Raw genomic sequence first — 22781 nt, forward strand, 5'->3', positions numbered from 1 at the left:
AAGCTGCTCCACCTTTGAAACAACGTCTACCTAAGGAAAATTATCAGCAGCTGGATATACTGGAATAACTCTTGTGGACAGTTTTTGGGGAGATGAGAGTGCGCTTTTTGAAGGGATCTAAATTAAATCAACAAATAAGCATAAATAGTAATGCCTGTAAATTTCCTTATTTACACAACTCCCAGCACAGTAAAGTGTTACATAATTTGAAATACGTTTAATGTTCAAAAAGATTCAAGAAAATCCTCAGAAAAGTAGATTTATATCCGTTTAAAAATGACCATTTAGGGTTTAGTAATGGTCTAACTAAACTGGTTTAAAAACATGCCTCTAATTAAAATGTGTAAATGTTTTTGTAAACTGAACAATAAGTTAAAACTGGGTACCTTTAATTCAGAAATATTTCTGCTTTTGATCTTAGTATGAGACAGTTTTTAAAAGTGCATTTTCCTTGGCCTGGTATATACACATTTAGTTTAATTATAGGAAAATGCAGCCTTCCTGGAAAACTCATTTGAAAATGTCCTTTTCAGTTCCTGACTTTTGATCTTGTCTGTTGTTTATTGACTGTGCATTTTAAGTGACTTGTTTTCTCACCCAACCTAGAAAATTGGATCTTTCCCACTTTGAACTAGAATGGGTGGCTATCACATTCTCAGACATAGGGTTAATTAACACACATATACTTGTAGCAGGGGTAACACCTCTGGCTCTGTGAAACTTGGAATCTCAAAGAACTAAAGTGACTTGAACTTGTGTTCTAAGTGAATTAAAGAAATATTTTATAGCGGAGTATTTGCAAAAAGAGCAGTTCAAACAAACACATGAATATGATGAACATGTACAGACAGGTTACTCATTTCTGATCAGCAGGGATCCTGCTTTTCTCTGATCACACCCCCCCCCCCCCCCCAGTTTTCAGATTAAAAAAGTAACCCAAAATCCACATTTTTCCATGATTGAAATGAAACACCACTTATATATATTGGGTGTTTCATTTTAATCATGGGAAAGTGTGGATTTTGGGTTCCTCTTTTAATAAAACATCACTAATATGTATATCTATCTATCTATCTATCTATCTATCTATCTATCTATCTATACAGATATATATATACACACACACACACACCACTAATTTATACACGCACACTATAATATTATATATTATATATATTAGTGGTGTTTCATTTTAATCATGGAAAAAAGTGGATTTTGGGGGTTTCTTTAAATCCAAATACTGGGGATTTTTTTTTAATCAGAGAAAACCAGGATCCCTGCTGACCAGCTGTCTAGTCTGGTTTTTGGTTAAAAAAAATACTCACTAGCCTTTCATTTAAATGAATTTTGCCATTTCTCAGAAATATGTATGCATTCTTACATTTATGTAAAAAATATGAATGAAGAATGTAAGAAATATGTATGCATTCTTACATGTATGCATTCTTACATGCATTTCTGCATGTCCTATTTTCTTAAACCTAAAGAATGGTTGAAAATAATTGTAAAATGATCCATTTGATATATGCAAGAGGCAATGATTTCTTAGGGTGCAAACTTTTATCAGACCAACTGGTTGGGATAGAGTTTTTGTTTAACTTTAGTCCCAACCATGCAGTTGTTTTAATAAAAGGTATCACCCTAAGGTATCTTCACCTCTTGCATAATTCCTGGACCAACATAGCTCAATATCACTCTAACACTACCATCTGATATGATAAGCATTGGTGACGTGTAGGGGGTACATGTGGGTGCACATGCACCCCCCAAGCTCAGCTGGGCACCCACTGGAAGCACTATCCACAAAACCGGAAGTGCCGGTGAAAGTGCACTGCCGGTTTCACCACTGGCTCAGCAATTGGCTGCTGGGGGACCCCTCCTTCCCCCCCCCTCCTCCCCCCAGCAATGGTCCGGTGCCCCCCACAAACTTGGGAGGCATCAGTCGCACATGATTGTAAGTATTGTTCCTAGTGAAAAGAACAGTTTATTTCAGGTACACTGGCAGTCTTTACTTTATTGTTGTTATCCTAGAAGGTGACATCTTTGTGGGCATCTTTTAATGTATTTTGGAAATATATATATTGTTTCTGGAATCTTTACATTGCCATTCTAGTGTTTTATGCAACACTGTTTTACAAGCAATTATGAATCATTTCATTTTTCTCTATAGGAAATTATTTCAGTATCTTCTATTTTAAAGCTCATATTTTGATGAATCTGATAAAAGTATCTCTGCTATGTCATTAGATTTTTTTTTTTATTTCTCTTTTTGTATCATGGTGATTGGAAAACCCATCACTTGAGACTATAAGTTTGGTACATGAGTTTACATATTTTCATTTTTTGCTAACTGTTCTGACTAGAATTATCTCATTGGAGGATTAAAACCAGATTTCTGCTTAGAGGCAAGGCATCTTTTTGTTGCTTGTAAAACTAAATTTAACACACAGCAATAATCCATATTAGAGTGGTTTTCAATTACTTAGACGAATAATTACAATTATTGCTGCTGGCTGTCAAATCCCAGGAAGGTGGATTTGTCAAGGAGATTCTGGGATAATCTTGCCCTTACTGGTTTGACTAGTGAAGTAGAACAAATACTGTCTTTGCTCTAGTTGTAGGTATGCAATATTTATGAAAAATGTGGCCACTTTCTTTTTTGGTGTCTTATTTTCAAACTTCTGTGTGCACTAGGTATGTGAAGTTTTAAAAATGAAAACTGCAGTTCTGATCTCTTTGTTTGACTCCAACAGCTTGAATTAAATCACTGACTGGTGGTCCCTTAGCTTGTGCACTTCAAATTGATGGAAGTTTTGTAATTTAATTCAAGGAAAGCAGAATGAGTGTTTCTATGATACAGTAGTCTGGCTCTAATTTCAATAGGATTATTCACAGTTTATAAAACTATGAATATATATAAATATCACGTTTTCCCTAGTATTTAATTATTTTTATTGGGGTGTTCTGAAATTGATCCAAAATTTTTAAATTTTAATGGAAAACCACCAACAATTTACATATTTTTTCATAGAGCCATTTATCCCCCAGTTATAATTTATTCTTTACAGTGCCCTTTTAAATTAGATCTTTCCCTATAGTTTAAAGTATTTATCTTCTTTTCTTTTCTTTTCTTTTATGTTATATTAATCACTCTGTAATTGTATCTCATTTCTCACTATGGCTTCAGTGATGTAAGTTCAAGCCTTACTTTGGATCCCAGTTGACCTAAGTGTAAATGGGTACCTGGTCATTTAGACTGATGAGCCAAAGGTAGTTATGTCAATCCCTGTATGATGTTCACTACAAACTCTTGTCCACTGTATCTATGCTAAACCAATTGTCTATTAGGTTTGGTGGGCATCTGAACTCAATAAAATACCAGGCTTCTACTATGTTTCATGGGAGGGTGGGTGGGGGATGGTGTGTGATGTCTGTATAAGTTTCGCTATTGATTTAAAGCCTCTGCTGTCATTAAGGAACTGGGATCAGGAATTTATGGCCCTCAGGCTGGATATGGGCCTGTAGCAGCTCAGGGAATCAGCAATAGGCTCTGGCTGGACACTGAAGGAAGAATCTCCCAGATCCTACAACCAATCCCATTCTATTCCTTTGAAGCAGCCAGAGCTTCTCAGAAAGGGTATCCCCAGGTTCCTGCCACCTGCTGCGTTCCTTCTATTCCCTCTGCCCAGCCCTCCCTGTTCTCTTTTGCCCCTAAATTTAACCCTTTCCATCACCACTTGTTGCTTGAATTGAATCAGCAGTGAAAGTAATGCCTGGGTTGGGTTACAAGTGACAAGGGTTGCTGACCCCTGATTTAAAGGTTTATAGGTTTATAATCTCTTCACATGGGGAAAGATGCCACAAACAGATGCAAGAGTTCTCTCTCCTTCTCTCTCCCTCTCTCTTTCTATGTTTTAAATGATTTTCTGGGAGGAAGCCCTAAATTCTTCTGTTGTAACATGGTGCTAACAGTATGTAAAAATCATGAGTCACTAGGAATGTGGACACAACACATTGACTATGGAGTAATTTGACTTTAAGCCATGATAAAAGTGGAGCAAACACAGGGTACAGTTATTCTCAGAAAGTGAGGGTCATATGTGCACCAGTCATAGTTAGATCAATGTACCAGTTACATGTCCACTCCCAGTTTCATCCTGGCTTAGCCTTTGCTCAGTGCAAACAAGCTCCCTTGTCAGCCACTGGTCAGGCACTGTGATAGCATGTACTGTGGGTATCCAGCCTGGGAGACCTGGTTGTATATTTATTCCTAACTGCAAAGGAAACTTATGAAGAAAAATTCGCAGTAAATTATGTCATGTGTGTCTGCACCCTGATTTTTCATGGACTACTTTGGATTAACTGGCTCCCTACATAAGAAAGATCAGTCTTTAGCCTTGATTCCTGGGGTATTCCTCAATAACCATCTTTATAGCCTAGCAGCTAATCATTGATTCCCAGCTGCAGCTCCACTACTTTCTTTACCTGTCAGCAATTTTTGCTTCCTGACTGTTTCCAAAACCTGCTCAACTTCCTCCAGTAATATCTGCAGGAGGGGGAGCCCTTTCCATCCAATTTTATATAAATAAAAAATACAGAAATAATTTTAGGCAAGAAATATTTTTGAAGACCCCGCCCCCCACTCCTTTCCATTGTATCTTCCAGCTGTCCAAAGGTTTGTCCAGCTCAGGACACAGCTTCAGGCTCTCTTTTTTTTTTTTTAAAGCACAAAAAATGGCTGAAGGTGCCAAACGGGCTTGTCCTCTTCTTTCTTCCTGCATGTTCCTCTCTACCCATTATTTCTTCCAAGCTTCTTTCTTCAGTGTCCTCACAGCTCACAGTCTTTCACCCCTCTCTGAAATCTTGGTAGTACTAGGTAGCAGGTAATTTCTTAGCAAATGGTTCTGGATCACTGGAATAGAGGATCCAAACAGGTGTTTGCCATTATGCCACACCAGTTCCCAGGCTATAGCAAGCCTATTTTATCTTCTTAGATCTGGGAACTTGGAACAAGTCTCCTATTGATTATGTTGATGTGAACAGACAGAGAGTTGGGGTTTTTTGGAATGGCCATGTGGGATCAAGATTCCTTGACAAGATGCTGAGAATAGTTGTGGAACATTTTTGGGAAATGAGCAGTGGAACTGGTGAAGTGCTACATGAGAGTGGTGTTGTGGGAGCTAACAAGGCACTGGGTGATGGGGATATTGTGAGAAGACTGGGCTGAAGTGAAATAAGACATGCAGATACAGAAGCTCCTGGCAATTCGCGGATGGGATGATTTGCCATTGTAGTTTCACTGTTCCTATGTCCTGCCAGCATCACCTCCCCTCTACACTACTGGATATTTTGCTATTATTTACATTCCCTTTGATGCAGTGAATTAACTAGTATTTATTGTAATTGGGATATCCATTAGGGATAACTTCTTCAGCCTCCTGATTCTTAATTGTCTTTTCAGTCCCTGATGAGACTGTTTGGCTCTATGGGATGAGACTATTTAAACTACTTCTTTGAGGGAATGGGGAGCAGGGAGGGGCTTTTGAGGCTACAGGGAGTAAGGTAAGATTACAAAAAGATGTATGTGGGAGGGAACAGAATAAAATAGAAACTGAAGGGGTGGGAGGAGTAAGGATGGGAGTAAATGATGGAGGATTGCTGGGAAATTTGGAGCCCTGAGTGAGACAAGCTAAACTTGTTTCACTCAGCAAGAATGCTAAATCTGAGCTAAACTGAATGTTCAGTTATACACTAGTTATTTCGGGTGAGATATTGGAGGGAGAGTTGAGGTTGTTTTGCTGCTTGTTATTGAAAGTGATTTTGTTCAATGACCTCTGTTGGAAATTGATTTTAATGTTGGAATCAGAAAGCTTGTTATATAACCCGTCATTATCCCAGGTGAGACTTTCTAGTCAGTACTTTCAGGAAGTTATAGCTAAACTAAAGAGAAGATAGTGATAATTGTCTTGAGTGAATAGAAGTCTGGAAAAAAATATTGTGAAGGAGATCAAAAACATTTGAGTGTTTCAACTCACTGTAAGGTGAAAAATAGGGGACATCAAGGTATACAAGATTAATTAAGGGTATAGAGAAGTTACTTTTGAAACTTCCAGTCATCATTTTTCATAATACAAAAACAAGGGGATGTTCAATTAAGTTAAAAGATGGTAATTGTCAGAAGCAATAAAAACTTGGAGGCTCCATAGACCAAGCTAAGGTCTAATAAATGGAAGTTAGAAAATGCCTTCCTTGTGTACAGGATAAATCAATTACATTGTGGAGGGCTTATTGCACCCTTCTCTGAAGTAGATAGTACTGGCCACTGCAGGGAAAAGGATATTGGACTAGACGGGCCACTGTGGTGTTCTCCTGTGGTGATTCCTATGTTTGCTTAGCTTTTGGTTCCTACTGTCCCCAGGGCAATTTCCAAAAACAAGGAGCGCTTTCTAATATACCTGCAAATGTTTAGGTTTACATTTTATTTACTGAACTAGTTTCATTGACTTCAGTACATAGTGCTCAGTATTTCCTGAGCCTATAAAGGATTGGAGCCAAAGTATGCAGAGTCATATAACAAAGTATTTTAAAGTGTCTAAGAGAAATAAAGCAAACAGATCTCTTTCCCTTCTCAATGCATGTTTAAAGCTACTTTGCCTTATTTCAGATATCCACTTGTCTAATTTAAACTCAAACAATTTCTTGAGATCTCTTTTAGGTAAAATTTTCATGGATTCTGCAGCTCCCTACTCAGAAATTAAAGCTAATCTCTCAGTGAACAGCATTAAAACAAGAAAGAAAAAAAAAGAAACTTTAAATTTTCAGAAACAATGTACCCTGCTCTCCCCAAATACCCCTTGGTTTGAAGCTGATTTAAATTCAACATAGTCACTATGAACAGTTTTTGAATCCGGCCATAATATATTTACAGACCGAAACACACACAATGTTAATGAAGGAAAAGACAAAAAATCAAGACTTGTTTGCAGTATATTTAAAATAAGCTCTTTGAACTATTTATATAGTTTTTATTACAATTAAGGCAAAGATTAAAAGACTATTTTTCCAGGAGGAAAGTAAATGATGCACCCCAAACTTACATAATTTCAGACCAGCCTTTCTGTTTTCATCCCTGAAAATTTTATCTCAGATCTTGCTTATGATTCTTTTAGGATATTGTGTGATTTTTAAGTTCTTGGACCTACAAACCTCCGGTTAAATTGTACACTAATTTTTCTATTTGTCTTTGTTTTAAATTGTTTGACTTAAAACTTTTTAGAATAGATTTTTCTTAATATGTAAACTAAATTAAGTGGTTCATTGAAGTGTTACTAGCAGTCTTCAGTGGACATTGAAGACTTATTGAGCAATGTACAATATTAATATAATGCTTCTGTCCTGTTAGACATGTGTGTGTGTAGACATAAATTAAAGCTTGTTAAAATATCAGATTATCACTTTTAAATTTCCTTTAATTTATATATATGTTACTTACACACACACACACACACACATATACACACACGGGCCAAATTCATTTCTGGAGAAGATCCATGATACTTTGCCGAAGCTTCATATGTCAGTTAAATGTAACAGATCTGAATTTGGCCCTTCTGATTGTGTTATGAAACTTGACATTTGAGGCTGAATGTGAAGTGCCTTCAACAGAAATTCAGCATAACATGTATAGCTGCTATGTATATTATTGAACTCGTTAAATAGGATTCCTTTATCTGCTTGAAAGCCTAATCAACTGATTTTAGTGTTGCTGAAGTTAGGATTTTTAAATTACACCATTTCTAACACCATTGTTTTCTTTCTGTATTATGTTTATAATGCCTGAATGAAGAAAATAATTTATTTCTTATCTCTCATACTTTAATTCTTCTGCCACTGTACACAACCAAATCACAGAACTAAAATCCTCAGTATAAGACGTCACCTTCTGGGAAGTTAACAGTAATGTATCAGGAGACTGATTCCCAAGTTAGAAGTCATGAATACATGAAACTGAAATAATTTCAGCTGTATTTAAACCTTATTAACCAACCAGATTATTATTATTCTAACCAAAGGGTGCACATAAACTGTCTGCAGAGGGATTTGTAATCTTCAGTTTCATATGTTCATATTGATATATTCATGAGAGAGAGGACTTTTCTTGTATGGCCAAATATCTTTAGGTGTATGTAAAACCTTGAAGAATAGAAAAACTAGCTTTGATTGTTTGAACCTTGGTTTTGTGAGGGTATAAGTCAGTGATTCTCAGTCAGAATACTATAACACCTTTGGGTGCCTTGAGATCCTTTCAAGTGTGTTGTAAGGTGCCACACATTAGATTTGTAAACATGAAGCACGATAATCATGATTCAAGATAAGCTGAGAGATTTCAAATATAAATCTATTTGAGGTCTGTCATATTTGAGGTGTTTCTGAGGTCTTCACAACAGAAAAACTGCTATATTATTTTCCTGTAGTCAGAACAGAGTAAAAACTAAGAGCTGATATTTTTTGCAGGGGGGAGGGGGCTCAAGTCTAGCCAGAGATACCAAGAGTCTAAGAAGCTAGATAAATACTTGTATAATTTATATCACTCTGTTTTACCTTTATCTCCAAAGACAATAGAGCCTAAGGATCAAAGGTTAGTAAAGATAACTGATGCCTACTCATTTTCAGGGTTTCAGAAAAGAGCAGGTACTATTTCAGTTGGGAGCCATATAAACCTCCAATTGCTAAAGCTGGCTAAAGGCCCAGGTAGAGACAGACTCTATGGGCACCTACACATATGCCTGATGCCTGCTTGTCAAGTCTGCTGGAGCATTTTGGACCATGCTCCAGCAGCCTTGGCATTTCATATATTCAGCATCTTCAGAATGGCAGCAGGGACACTGTAACTAAAAGTGATTGAATGAGCAAGCACTGGGCACATGTGTAGGTATAGAGTCTGACTCTACCTGGGCCTTTAGCCACTCTAATTAAAGCACCATGCCTCCACCCCAGAGCACTTGTAAAGATGCCCTATGTTGACAAAATCTAGGGCTAGGCTAGTTAAGGCAATGGAACCTTGAATTGGATCTGGCTTATTTAGTTTGGTCATGTACATAAGAAATAGATGAGGGACTTCTCATATGTTACTGCCGCTTCTAGATATCTTTCAGGTTTGCAGTTCAGTGGACCAGTTGCTCACTGTCTTACACATCCTGAGTAATTTGCTTCTTACTGAAGGAATAGATCCTTGCATTTCAATGCGACTATGAGGAATAAGGAATGTGTGTAGCATTGGCAGAACTATACATTTAAAACATTACTTGTTTTAAAATACAACACTATCACAATATAATTTTAGTTGTGCTGTAACCAAAAGGCATAACATAAAACTGAATACCATGTTACAAACCTAGGAGAAATTCTGTTTGTAATGACACAAAATGACCTTCAACTTTTAACAGCCTATGTAAATTTCTGTTCATTACCATAATTCATAATTTTGAAATAATGACTTAGATTATTGTAAATGTATGACTATTTACAACTTCAAATTCTAATATATTGAGCAGTACAAGAGGATATATATTGGAGATATATATCTATATAGTTGGCAAACAAATCTTATAAAAATTAGCTAGTTCTCATCTGCTAGTATCAATTTGCAGTCTAGTATTTTTCTCTTTCTACACTTTGTTAGAGGCATTTTTGGTATGGATCTCTTTTCCCTATATGCCCTTATTCAGTTGATCTGTAAAGGTAATAACTGTATTCTCTTCAGGTTTGCTGTCACAAAGAACTTGTTGCCTGCAGTTCATTCTAGTCTAATATAGATATGAAAAGATGAACATCTGCTGAAAAGAATTGAGCTGTTAAGCTTTATAAAGCAAAAAAGGCACATGTGTATTTAAATTTTATAACCATATAAATATACTTCAAGATAGATTATAAATTCAGTGTTGAATCTACATTGCCATGTAAAATCTTTATATAGATAGATTTTTAATACATGTAGGTAATAATAATATTGCTGAGCATATTTTTTTTACCTGTTAGCACTTTGAATGGTCACTGGGAATGAACAGTTCAGGTTCTTTAAACAAATAAGGATATATATTGTTTAACTTCATGTCGAGATCTATATATGCCTAAATGAACTTGATTAAGAGGCAATACCTTATATGTTCCTTAGATATTTTATAAAGGAAGCATTTTACCTAGATTTTAAACAATGTGATGACAAACATTAATCATGCATAATAAAACACACACTTTTTAAGCTTTTACATTCTAAAAATGTCCTGGATAGTGAGAGGGGACAAAGCAAAACAATTTAAAACCCCATAAGTCAGCACTTAGAAATTAACAGAGGGGAAAATGGAAAATATTGAACATCCCTTTCCCATTAATGGCTTATTTCTATATTTGCACTTGATCTTTAGAAATAAAAATACTATTTTAATATAGAAATTGTCAATGAAAGTTCTCTCAGTGTCTCCTAAATTCGTAAGGTTTACTTGCCTTTAACATAACAGTCTACACTTCCACAATCTCTGTTATCAAAAGCCTGTCTCCTGATTTAGAATTGCACACATTTTATCACAGGTTAAGACAGCAGATGGCTCTCTTGAGTTTTCTTTGGAGTATCTAAAGCTGTAAACAACTACTCTGCATTTCTGAGATACAAGTAGAGAGCTTTTGTTTTTGCTCTCTGGAGTAGGAAATGCACCCTCCCTATCCCCTTCCCCTTTCACGCATTACATTTATCCCCCTCCATTTTTGCCTTCCTCTCCCTTCACCTCTCTTCCAAAAATCTCAGGGACCCCCTTGAATTCTATTTTGGGAAAACAGTAGTGCTGGAAGGCGACTAAATAACGTGCTCAGCGACTGTAGGCTGTGCATCAATGAATATTTTCGAAAGGTCCTTCCAGCAAAGTGAATATGTGCAGTCTCCCACTCAAGGCTTATTATCCTTGTGGCTGAATCCCAGGGCTATTGGAGGTCATTTTTTAACCTTTCTTGCTTCATCTAGAGTACCCTGTTTTCCCTGACATGAGCAGCCATGATCCTTTTGCTTCCTTTTTTGTTCTGTCACCTTCAGCAGCAGGAACAAGGGAAACACCCCGCGCTCCCCGACTGAAGTCCCGTGTGCGCTGTCCATGGTGCTGAGCGAAGCGCCCAGCTCGAGCGGAGCAGGACGGCGCTGGGCTGGGTCACAGTGTCCTTAGAGGGAGGCAAAACAGATAAGCCCCATCGGTCTGTGGGGCATCAGGAAAGGGAAGCAGTTTAAGATGCAACCTTGCAATAGAGTCTATTATCATTCAGCATGTATGTTGGGGGTCAGGGATAAAGTCGAAGGCAAAACAATCGCGGGGAAAATGGAAGGAAAGAATCTCTAATTGCATTAGCTAGAGAGTAATTGTAGCAGTGGGTGAGGAAATTGCTTGCGCTGTTAGAAACCGCCAGACAGCAAATCCGACGTGAATGTTTGAGCTGAATCTGTTTCTATCTCCTCGGATATTAAATGTATTATCCAGATCCACTTGAGCGTGTCCTGCTCCGAGTTTGCTCTGGATTTAGCACAAAGTCTGGGGAAGGGAGAGGTCTGTGGAAACTTTTGCCCTAGAGATAGATACAGTCCTTCCCAGATTAAAGAATGGGGAGAGATAATGATCGATAGGAGAGAAACGGAAGTATTTAGCCCTGTGGGCTTTGTATTGCCAAGTGGCGAGTTTGTCGGAGACTGTTTTCGGCTTCAAATCCTGCTGTTGCTAACAGCCACCTTTTGGGCTGGATGCCAACTAAAGGGAGAAGAGAGGAACTAGGAACATGACCAAGAAAGTCTGGACTAGATCATTTACTAGGGAGGGGAGATGCACAGGCAGGGAGGGCGGCCTGGCAAGAGTGCTTAATTACTGCTTCTTTCTCCTTCCTCTGGGTAGAGCAACGCCTTTGTCCTGTCAGATTTGACTTGTGGGGACGGGGACACAGGAGTCTGGTGCAAGGCAAGGAAGAAGCTGGTGCCTCTAGTCACAGGAGGCTGGTGCATGGAAAGGAAGAGGCTGGTCTTAAATTCATGCTACAGAAAAGAGGCTACGGCTTGTCAGATCCACCCTCAGGTCCTTTTTATTTACTTCCTTCTGACTGTAAACACCTCAGGGCAGGGGCGTTGGGGTCTCCTCTGCCTGACACAAGCTGTTCGTGCTCAAGCAAGATCACATGAGCGCCTGTTGAGGGGGTGTTGGGGGTAGTAATTTTACTTTGTGACCGCGATCAATAAACCTACAGCCCACATACACACCCATCATCATCCAGAAATCTGTATCAGGTGTATTAGGGAGCCCTAACCCAACAGGCAGCTAAAATACGTACACGCACACACAGGCATGCACACTCGCACTCACACACTGAGGGGTTGCGGGCGCAGCATGGAAGTCGTTCTGTGCCATGGAGCCTCGAAGGCCGGAGTTTGTTTCGCCTCCTCCATGCAAAGTCTGCCCCTGGTATCGTCTTTCCCCGGGGCAGAGCGCGGGCTGGCCGTAGTCGGGGGTTCCCCGCGCGGGGTGGGTAGGGCGGGCGGGCGGGAGGGAGGTGTGCTTCTCTTTTCTGACCTAGCTGTAAGAAAGGAAGCGCTTCCAGCCGGCTCCCCATTGCCAGTCATATCCCTCCCCCCTCCGACGTGTGCACGGGGAGTCCGGGCTGCTGGGTGTTCCCCTCCCCAACCCCGTAGCGCGCGCGTGTGTGAACGTGTGTGCGCGCGTGTGCTTCCATTCCCCAACTCCCCTGGGAGAGGCTGAGTGTGCGTGCGTGTGCTTCTTCATTCCCCAACTCCACCGTGTGTGCGTGCGCGCGTGCTTTCACTCCCCTGAACTCTACCTAGACACACACACACACACACACACACACACAGTGTGAGACTGCGAGTGAGACTGAGTGTGCGAGTGAGAGTGAGTGACTGTGCGTGGGAGTGAAAGTAGGTGTGAGGGTGTGTGCGGTTGAGCAGGGGGCATCCAGGAGCCCCCGCGCCGTGCCCGTGCCGTTGGCTGCTCCGCATCTTGTGCCATCCCCGGCCCTGGCCCGGGCGGCCCGCGGAGTTGCGCGGCTCCAGCACCGCGGAGAAGGCCGGGCGGGCTCCTCGCTACTTCCCGCCGCCCTCCTGCCAGCCCGGGATTCTGCTGGGGATCCAGGCTGGGCTGGCAGGGGAGGCAGGAGGGCCCCACCCTTTGCGATGGGGAAAGCCCCAGGCTGCAGGGAGCCTCTAGAAACTCGCCACCCCCTTCCCATCTGCCCCCCTTCCCTGCCTCCCCCCTTTCTTCCAGCCCCCGGAGCAATAGCACCGACGCTCCCCGCCTGCCTTCCCTTCCTCCCTCCCCCTGCCCTTTTTCGCCACTGCTTTTCTTCTCTTCCCCGCCCCGCCCCGCCCCTCCCCTCCCCTCCCCGCCTCCTTTTGGAAGGACAAAAAATATAATCGCGCTCTGTGCGTGCGTGTGTGTGTCTGTGTGTGTGTGTGCGCGCGCGGGTGGGCAGGGGAGGCTGGAGCGGGGTGGGACCGCGCGCCGTGATTAGAGCTCTCCCCGGAGCCGGAGCTTGGCTCTCTCCAGATGCTGCTTTCGGGAGCACTTGGCGATCGCCAGGCAGGAGCCCGGCACGCGGCGGCGGGAGCAGCCCCAGCGGTGCCGGCGATGGGGGCAGGCGCTGCCGGGCGCTGAGCCCCTGTCCCAGCCCCAGCCCCGCGGGGCGAGCAGGGCGTCCGGGGTCCATGCAGTGCAGCCGGAGCCGGAGACAGGCGATGGGTCCCCGGCGGGGCTGAGCCCCCCGCCCGTGCCCCTATCCCGGCCCCCAGCCCTCCCTCCTGTCCCCGAGGCGGTGAGAGGCAGGAGCAGCCATGGCCGCGGCCATCGCCAGCGGCTTGATCCGGCAGAAGCGGCAGGCGCGGGAGCAGCACTGGGACCGGCCGTCGGCCAGCAGGAGGCGGAACAGCCCCAGTAAGAACCGGGGGCTGTGCAACGGCAACCTGGTGGATATCTTCTCCAAGGTCCGCATCTTCGGTCTCAAGAAGAGGAGGTTGCGGCGCCAAGGTGCGTCTGTGTGTGTGTGTCTGTCTTCCCCGCCCTCTGTCCGCCCGCACCCGCAGCCCGACCCGGGGCAAGAAACTCTGCGGGCGGCTCCCGCACTGGGGGGACCCGGAGAGGTCCCCGGGCTTGCCCTTGCCACCCTCTCTGCCCCTAGCCTGGCGGAGCAGGGCAGGCACGCAGTCGCGGGGCCGGGGATCCCGCCCCCCCCCCCCCCCCCACGACAGCCCCAGCGGGAGGCAGCGCGGGGACTTCTGGCTCAGACAGGCCGGGGAGCAGCAGCTGGCCAGATGTGTGCCCGCCTGGGATGCTAGTGGGAGTCCAGGGAACCTCCTCGTGGGAAAGCAGCGCTCTGCGAGGAAGGCAGCTCCAGAGGGATTGAGGGATTCTCATTTTGGACCCAGCCAGGCAGAGCCAAGGGAGGTGTTCACACCTTTTTTTCTTTTCCCTAAGCGAGGCCATGCTGGTGTTGAATGAATGCTCTAGTGCACAGAAAGAGCTGTTATAGTCACAGCCACAGCCTTTTCATCTTTTTTTTTAAAGGACAAATGGTAGGACAGTGTTTACAGCTTCTAAGTGTTCAGCACCTGACAAAGCAACATCAGTGAACCGTCCTTCCTGACTCCTTTCATAGGCTACTGGCTTACTTTATCAAGGCTCCCACTCCTAGCTTCTGTGCAGGAGAGAGTTATTCTATTTTGGGGATTATGCAAGTAAGGAGTACATCATGCTCAGCATGCTTATGAGGGAATCTGGGAGAGGTTACTTTTGTGTATTCAGATCTTGTGCACACACAAAGGAGGCAAGTATTTTAGCTGCCTGTTGGGTTAGGGGCCCCTAATACACCTGATACAGATTTCTAGATGATGATAATGATATCATCCCCTAGATTACACTGTCATCAGTAGACTGACATCTCCAAAATGACACTGAGGATGTGATTGCATTGGATCAATGCTTCCTAGTACTAGCCTGTGAACACAAGGGATGAAACTATCTAAAAAAGATCACACATTATTTTTTCTTGACATTACCCAGTTTAAGAGTAATACCCCCAGAATTTGAAACTGTTGCTTATGCCCAGGTGGCAAGTAGCCTTAAACCAAAGAGTTAGTTTATCAGGAATGAAGGTCTTAAGTAAATGTCTGCAATCAGGGAGAACATCAACCAAATGCTGAAATAAAAGCAAATTCTATCTGATAGACTATGGAATGCTCTTCTGTCAGGTGTTGTAATGTGCAGCATTACAGAAAAGGTATACTTCCCATTCAACATAGCACAGAGAATTAGAATCCCTGGATGAAATACTTTCATATTTGGTTAAGCATCATAATTTGTGATCTGATCAAGTGCACTTTTTTCCTCTTCTTTTTCTTTACATCATATTTTAAATACCATAATTTGATGAGCTCTAACACACTTTTATTTTTATGTGGTTTATTTTTTTCTCATAGAAGAATTATTTCTTACTCTTCTGTTCTCTCAAAGTAAAAAGAAGCAATATCAGTGAAAGTATAGTTAACCCCAGTTTTCTTCTTTTATTGTAGAATACAAGCCAACATTTGCCACTATTTGCAGACAGCAAAGTAATATAATGTGTCTGTCATTGTATTTCTTAGCACTAATATCTAAAATACACATTTTAAGGTTAGTATGGGTCTACATAAACTGCAAACTATGGCACACTTCTTTCCCAAGCATGTAGTGTATCCTATCAATTTCAAAATCTTAATTAGGCTTAGTATAATGATGTATACTTCACTTATATTAGATTTATATTAATCTAATGTCCAGTTCACATTGATCATTCAACCTCATTGATGAAAACAAGTTTACTGGGACTTACTTTAATATGTTCACTTGCTGGATGGCCATTCTTGGCCAGCTCTGCAGTTCTTACTCAGCCATAACTCTGAATGAATACTGAATGGGACTTAAGATAATCCTCACTGCACAGAATCAGATGTCAAGCATTCATTTCCACACTTATATTTCAAGCCAGTTCTGCATTCGGTCCTTTGCATTTTGCATAGTGTATTTAGTTATACTTCTGAAACATAACTTGATTAGAGTATAAGCTAAAAACTATAACTCATATAAATAATACACTTGGTTTCAATGCAAATATTTATCAGGATACATACAGATGTGGGCTTCAGATGTGGGCTTCTCACATCTGTATGCAGTATCAAGCTCTTAATTTACTTTGCTTGTGTCAGTATTAAGAACTTTTTAAAGTCATATTCATCCAATCACTTATGTTAATAGCACAAATTCAGGATCATTAATTGCCAGTTAACCGTTGTGCTGCAAAAAGGCAGGTGTGTAAGCCTATGTGTGTGTCTGCATTCATGCACGTATCTACCTAGGGTGGCTTGAGTACCTGTAGATTCAAAGTTACATACTCTTTAGTAGACAAAAGCCAGGAAGAGAAACAGGTGGTAATTGGTGGCCAATGCCATCATGTAAATATCTTCCTGTATTAAATAATTTGGAATGATACATAATTGTATAGCAAATAGTTTATTCTGATCATTGATTAAATGCTCCTTAGGTGCATTACAAAATCAACACTTTCATTGGCATTTGTCAGATTCTCCCAGAAAGGTTGTCCATTAATCAACCAATTATTTATTGAAATTTACTGTGAAAACCATTAAAATAAGTCTTTCTAAGCACAGTGTGATGCTTTTCAAAGCATCTGTTGTCAGATGTGAACAGTGAAATTTTTAAGAATAAATCTTATCTAAATTATATACAAAATGTCATGGGAACAAAGAGTGAAAAATGAGCCTGTGGGATGTGACACAGGTACTTCCTGGCTTGCTCATGCGTTACAGCGTAAGAGCAGGAATATATAAAAAATATTTCTGTTATATATGATGCTGAAATCTAGACTACATCCCTCATAGCAAAAAAATGTAACTTATTTTTGCAAAGTCCTTACATATGGGAAAACAAATCCCCATCCATCTTTGAAATGAACAGACAGCAAACAATAATAAAAACCAAGTGAGAGTGATGTTGCTGTTTCAGTTGCATTAATATAAATGCTTGCATTTGCTACAATATTTAATCTAAGAGAAAACTTTTTAAAGTGTTCATTCCTTTTAGAATGCTTATTGATACTGTTCTTGGTTGATTGGTATTGATCTAATGATGAACTAATGATATGATTCTGAAGACTAGATAGCCTCTATTGAATAGTTTTCTAATTTTAGTCCCTAGTTACCCTTTCATGAACATGCTGTTCTATAAAATAACTACAAGTCTTGTGTGGAGAAACTTAAGTTGTTTTTTTACTGAAAGATACCATGTAAAAATACAGACAGAGAGGAAAGTTGGATATTTTTATTTAAATTTTACTCATATACTGGATATAATGGTGGCTGTAATAGTGGCTTTAAGCATTTTTTCCAATAATTTTGATTAATGACTTGACTCTGTAGTTTACAGTCATTTCTGAGAGAGAATGGCCTAATATACTATTGAGTGGACAAAATTACAATAATACATCAGGCAGCTTTTATTCATAATGTTTAGTTTTAATATTATAATATCTTCAATTTATTCTAACTGCCATCTGATGAAGAAATCCATTGACATTAATTTCCTGCTATGCTTGAAGCCAAAATCTGTCCCCTGACATTCATGCTAGACATCAATCAATAATAAGTCACCCTTTCTCATTTGGATTAGAGAAAGAGGTGGTTTAATTCTGTTTATTCCCTGGGTTCTGTTAATACAATACACGTGATTACATACAGAGCTGTCAGACAAGAATTTTGAAGGCTTAATGTTAAATCAAACCTGAATGTAACCAGAGACTATACAATGAAGAGTAGAAAATAAGTGTCTTAATTTACGCAGTGACAGTATTTATGAAGTGTATTATTTCAAATCATCTACTTGTCACTGCTACAACCTTAGCTTCTGTTTATGTTATATTTTAACCTATAAATCTATAACCTTTGTTGCTGCTCAGAACTGTAGTCTAATTAATCAAATGTCTTCGCATTATTCTGTTAGGTAGTACTTAACATTTTAAATGTTTTAAAGCTATTAAAACTAATCATGAAGCCATGTTTACATACATTTTATAATATATACATTTATATTTTTTAAATTATGCATACAATTGACTCCGTTTTGGAATGATTTCATTGCTAAATTTTATGCTGATAGTAGTGAGAAAGTAAGACAGACAACATTTAGAAAATATATTGATTTTTAATATTAAGGCATGCCTGTTGCATGTCTAAGTTTATTTTTTTTGTGAATATGACATTACAGGAGTGCATTTTTGCACAATTAGTGTGTGTATCTTGTGGTTTTTTGAGGCATGCATTGGAAGAGGTGCTTACAGCCTTAGAAGTAAAATAATACCATGTGGAAATGTAGTGCTGGAAGTGTTTTTGCCAGTGAAATGTTATCACAGGGTTGAAAGACAACTGTAGGAGTGTACATTTTAAAAGTTAACTTAATTTAATTTTCTGAAAATGCCAAGCATTACAAAGAGACATTGATATATCTAAGTTTGAGCAAACTGAAACCTGTGGCTGGGTTTTCCTAATTAAAAGCCGTACCTTAGGAATTCATTCTTCTTGACAGCTTGTCCACACCCAAATCTAGTAACATTTTGTATACAATATAAGGTCCATTTATTTTGCCTGCTGTCCAACTGCTTTTAATATGCTAATTGCACTTAGTTCTTTTTTTTTAAAGCAGTGACTAGCTGCCTATGTAACAATATCTTATTTTTGTAATAAGATATGTATTAAATCAGTTTCAATTATTTATCTTTCAGATGCTCTTAAATATCCCTTTTGAAGAACTGCATTGTTATGACAAATGCAAAACATACAAATATGCTGCTACAGTTATAAAATATACCAGTCATATGCATTTTAAAGTATTTTTAAGGTTTATTTTGCAATAGTTAGTTTTAGATTGACTTTCAGACCCCCCCTTCCATGCAGTGCTCTATCCCTAGAGTCTCTGTGTATATTCAAACAAGGCAGCTCTTTCTAAAGAGAAAAGTGGTGTTTGAAAAGGGGATGTAGTGTGTATCAAAACTGTATTATAGCTGATTGTGCTGAATGTGAGTTAAGGCAAACAATTTGGCTAATGATGGTATGGGTAGATTATATACCTCTTACATTGAACTCCTTTTGGTGGATCTAAAAATGGTGAAGAGTCAAGGATGTGCTGTCTTTATTAGCTTTTTTTTTTTTTTTAAGTCTGTAGAACTGTAAAGCAATAGTGTCCAGCAAACGATTTATCAGGAATTTTTTATATCAGTATGGACCTTTTGATTTTGAATTATGGTAAGAGTAATGAGTGCCACCATATAATGTAGAAGTAATCAAGTTCCACATGTGATTTCAAAGCATCCCATATTATTAATATAGCTTAGAAACAAAAATGCATCAATGTAACTGTACTCCAAGCTCAGGAACATTCAAAATTTTAGATGATGTTGGATTTTAACAAGTTTTTAAAATGAAATTTTGGCTGGTGTCTCTTTCTTCCTTTGTCTCTAGATTGGGTTTCTGTTGTTCTTTTCTTTTCTTTCTTCTTGATCCATGCTGGTACACATTTATTTTCACCAAAAATTATGCTTATCAAATTAGATCAAAGGAGGTTTCAGAAATACCTCACTCCGGAGTACAGAACTTTTCCATATACTCTTGTTCTGTGTACTCCCTTCTTCCTTGTGACTGCTGATTTAAATTTTCACTGGATGCATCTACACAAGACACTGACTGCTCAGCAGCTGAATAATACTGAGCAACAGCATGTCACAGCACGGACAGTGCTAATATGCTATTGGCAGTATTATTAGGTTACCACGCAGTAGCGTCACTTAAAAAACATTTGCCAGCACTACTGCACAGTAACTCAGGTTACTGCACATTTATTTAGTACTTGCTAATATAAGTACTAAATGAGTGCATAGTAACCACTGTGCAGTAGCGTCTCATGTAGGTGCGCCCACTTGGTAACAAATATAGTCTTAGGTGATTAGCTGTCTCGGAGATTTCTCCTTCAATTCGGAGCCAGTAATGTGCCATTTCAGGATCTCTTCTTGTTAAAAAGTGTTATTTGGCTCTATCAATGCTCTACCAACACTTGGATGACATTTCACGTATGCCCAATACCTACTTATAAAGGAAATAAAATTATCCTGTTCCTGTTGAATATAAGTCTTTGCTAGCCTAAATAATGAAGTAAGAACTAAATGGTCATTTTAAGGATGCTAAAAATCATTATTTTTAAAAATAACAAGACTTGTAGTTATTTTATAGAATTAATCTTTTTTTCTGGCTAATAGAGGTACCAAAGGAAATTTTCTTAGAGACAGTTATTGGCTCATGGTGGAGCACTAATGCCATAGCAAAAGGTGGGTACTATTTTGTAGTTAAAGGATTGACATTTTTTTTCTTCATACAGAATTCAGCATTTATTAACCTGTCAATAGAGATTAAATTACTGAGATATTTCAAAGAAATCTGTATTTACTATGATGAAATACAATTTAGGCCTTAAAGCTGACATTTTGAGTGGCGCTTAATAACTATGGATTATAGAAAGTCTGGAATCTGTATACAGTTGTTTGGCTTACAACTCAAAAATGGATTAAAGACGAGAAACAAGTGTTTCTTAATTTTTACTCACTGGTTAGCTAACAGACAGCATGATGTACATTGACTGTTTCTGTGTTATACTGAAATATTTAGAAAACTTTTTGAACAATTTAGAAGAGCTGTTGCCCTTTTTAAAAGCCTACTGTGCTTTTTTCTGTATCATGTTCTCTAGTCATGCCGATTGCACCAGAAGCTGAGTCTGCCACAATGTATAGACTATACATCATGATTTTATAGCTTTTTCACAAATGAATACATTTAAACCTAGAAATAATATTTTGACAACAGTTTTTTTGCTATAAGAAATAAATACGTTCCATTTTTATAAGTATTTTTTAAACTTTATTTTAGATTCCCAGGGAGGAGGAGGAGGTTCAAATGTCTTTGAAGACATACAAACTCACTATAAAGATTGAACATACTTTCATATTATTATACTGTGACAATTTGTGCTTGGTCCTCTATCACACTTGAACAGATGGAGGGAAGGCACATAAGAGACAAGCAGCCTCTCCATTGTTTGCTTCTTCCCCACTACCAGAAACCTTTCCAGAGGCTTCACAAGTTGTTGCTATCCCAGGTGGGATGGTCTTGCAGGAGCATTTTCTGTTACCAGGCAGTTTTCTTGTTAGTTCAGGTAGATTTCTAAATATAAGGTCTTCTCAACAGTTAGTTAACATTATTCCACATCTTCTACTCTCTCAAACACTGGTTAGTGGGAAAAACAGAAAAAAGAGTTGTGAGGCAGAATAGGGGGATGGGAAAAACAAAAAGGGTCTGGATCCCTTTACTATAATGCTAGAATCAGCAACCCTTATTTTAGGGCAAAGCCTTTGGGTTTTGTAGAGTTTCCAAGCCATGCTCCCTCAATACAGTGAGTTTAGATTTTCCTTCAACTTGATAAATTAGAGGAAAACTTAATGAGTTGAATGTATGGACTTTCTAGTGGAATTTCTGTCCTCTCACCAATGTTTTTCCATGGAATTAGTGATCAGGAGCTAGACCCTTCTCTAGTATAAATCAGCTCGGTTTTACTTTCCCATGGTATTTACAGATAAATAATTTGGCCAAAGTTCCATAGCAAGACAGTGGCAGAGAGAAATGAATCTTAGGAACCACAGTTTCCAGTCCAGTACTTAAAATACCAGACCATGCTCTGATTTATGGCTTGAGGATATTTCTGTCAACTGCTTGTTTTACAATGGAAATTTCCATAGCTATCCATTTTTATGGAAGTGGTGGCTATGGGGTTTTTGTTGTTTATGTATGTTTTTTAAATAAACTGTTAGTGAAAATAAGGTTGATGTAATTCAATGATGAAAATACAATATAAGATTTGAATGATATAGATGATATGAAAAAGAGAAAATTCAAAACCCCACCTAGTAAGGCTTTCAGCATTCCACATCATGCTTTGGTTTTGTTAAGTAGCAAACATGAAGCCACATAACCCAGATATGTATTGCTTCAGGTTTGCAATACTTTTTTGTAAATCACACCAACATAATTGGACTGAATTAACTTGGGTGTAGATTTCAGTGTACACTATACATCTTTTCTTCATGAGATGTATTCTAACAAATATCTTAAGTTTCTGGACCTGATTTTAATCTCTTTTTCTCAGGATTAAGTCTTTTAAAATCAGTTCCAATACAGTTTTGTTCATTTGTTGTAAGTACAATCAGAATCAGATTCTTAATATGCAGTTATCAGCACATTTAAATGGTAGGACTTAGCATTTCTTTAAAATGTAGCATTAATATTTTATTTAATCATAGTATCAAACATTATTATGAAATATATGCAGTATTTGTACCTATAATATATGTATAACTGTGTCCAAAAAGCCTGAAGTGTAAAAAAATATAACCCTAAAAAAACACCTTTTTTTTAGGTTGCAAATTCTTTACAGTTGTCCTGCCATTTTCCATGCATCTCTGGTGTTACGTGCACACCTCTAGTTGTAGAAGCAGCAGTTGCTGTGACTTTATAAGTGCTATAACTTAGCTCGTGTTCAGTTACTACCTAGATGCTTTGCCATAATTTCCCAAAGATTTGCTAGTGAAAGATTGGAAGTGAT

General features: G+C 39.3%; 1 protein-coding gene across 2 annotated transcripts in view; it reads left to right on the forward strand.

The window, feature by feature from the left end:
- Positions 1–22781, forward strand: part of FGF14 (fibroblast growth factor 14) — a 456042-nt gene that overhangs the window by 184996 nt on the left and 248265 nt on the right. Inside the window, exon 1 of one of the 2 annotated variants that reach the window (XM_006264390.3) lies at positions 13576–14060. The exons of the other annotated variant lie outside the window; for it this stretch is intronic. Coding sequence (XP_006264452.1) covers positions 13868–14060 — 193 coding nt within the window. The 5' untranslated portion in view covers positions 13576–13867. Of the gene's footprint in view, positions 1–13575; positions 14061–22781 lie in introns of those variants that run through there. 2 annotated transcript variants of the gene reach the window in all.

Source organism: Alligator mississippiensis, chromosome 1 (genome assembly GCF_030867095.1).
Source record: "Alligator mississippiensis isolate rAllMis1 chromosome 1, rAllMis1, whole genome shotgun sequence".
Classification (NCBI taxonomy): domain Eukaryota; kingdom Metazoa; phylum Chordata; order Crocodylia; family Alligatoridae; genus Alligator; species Alligator mississippiensis.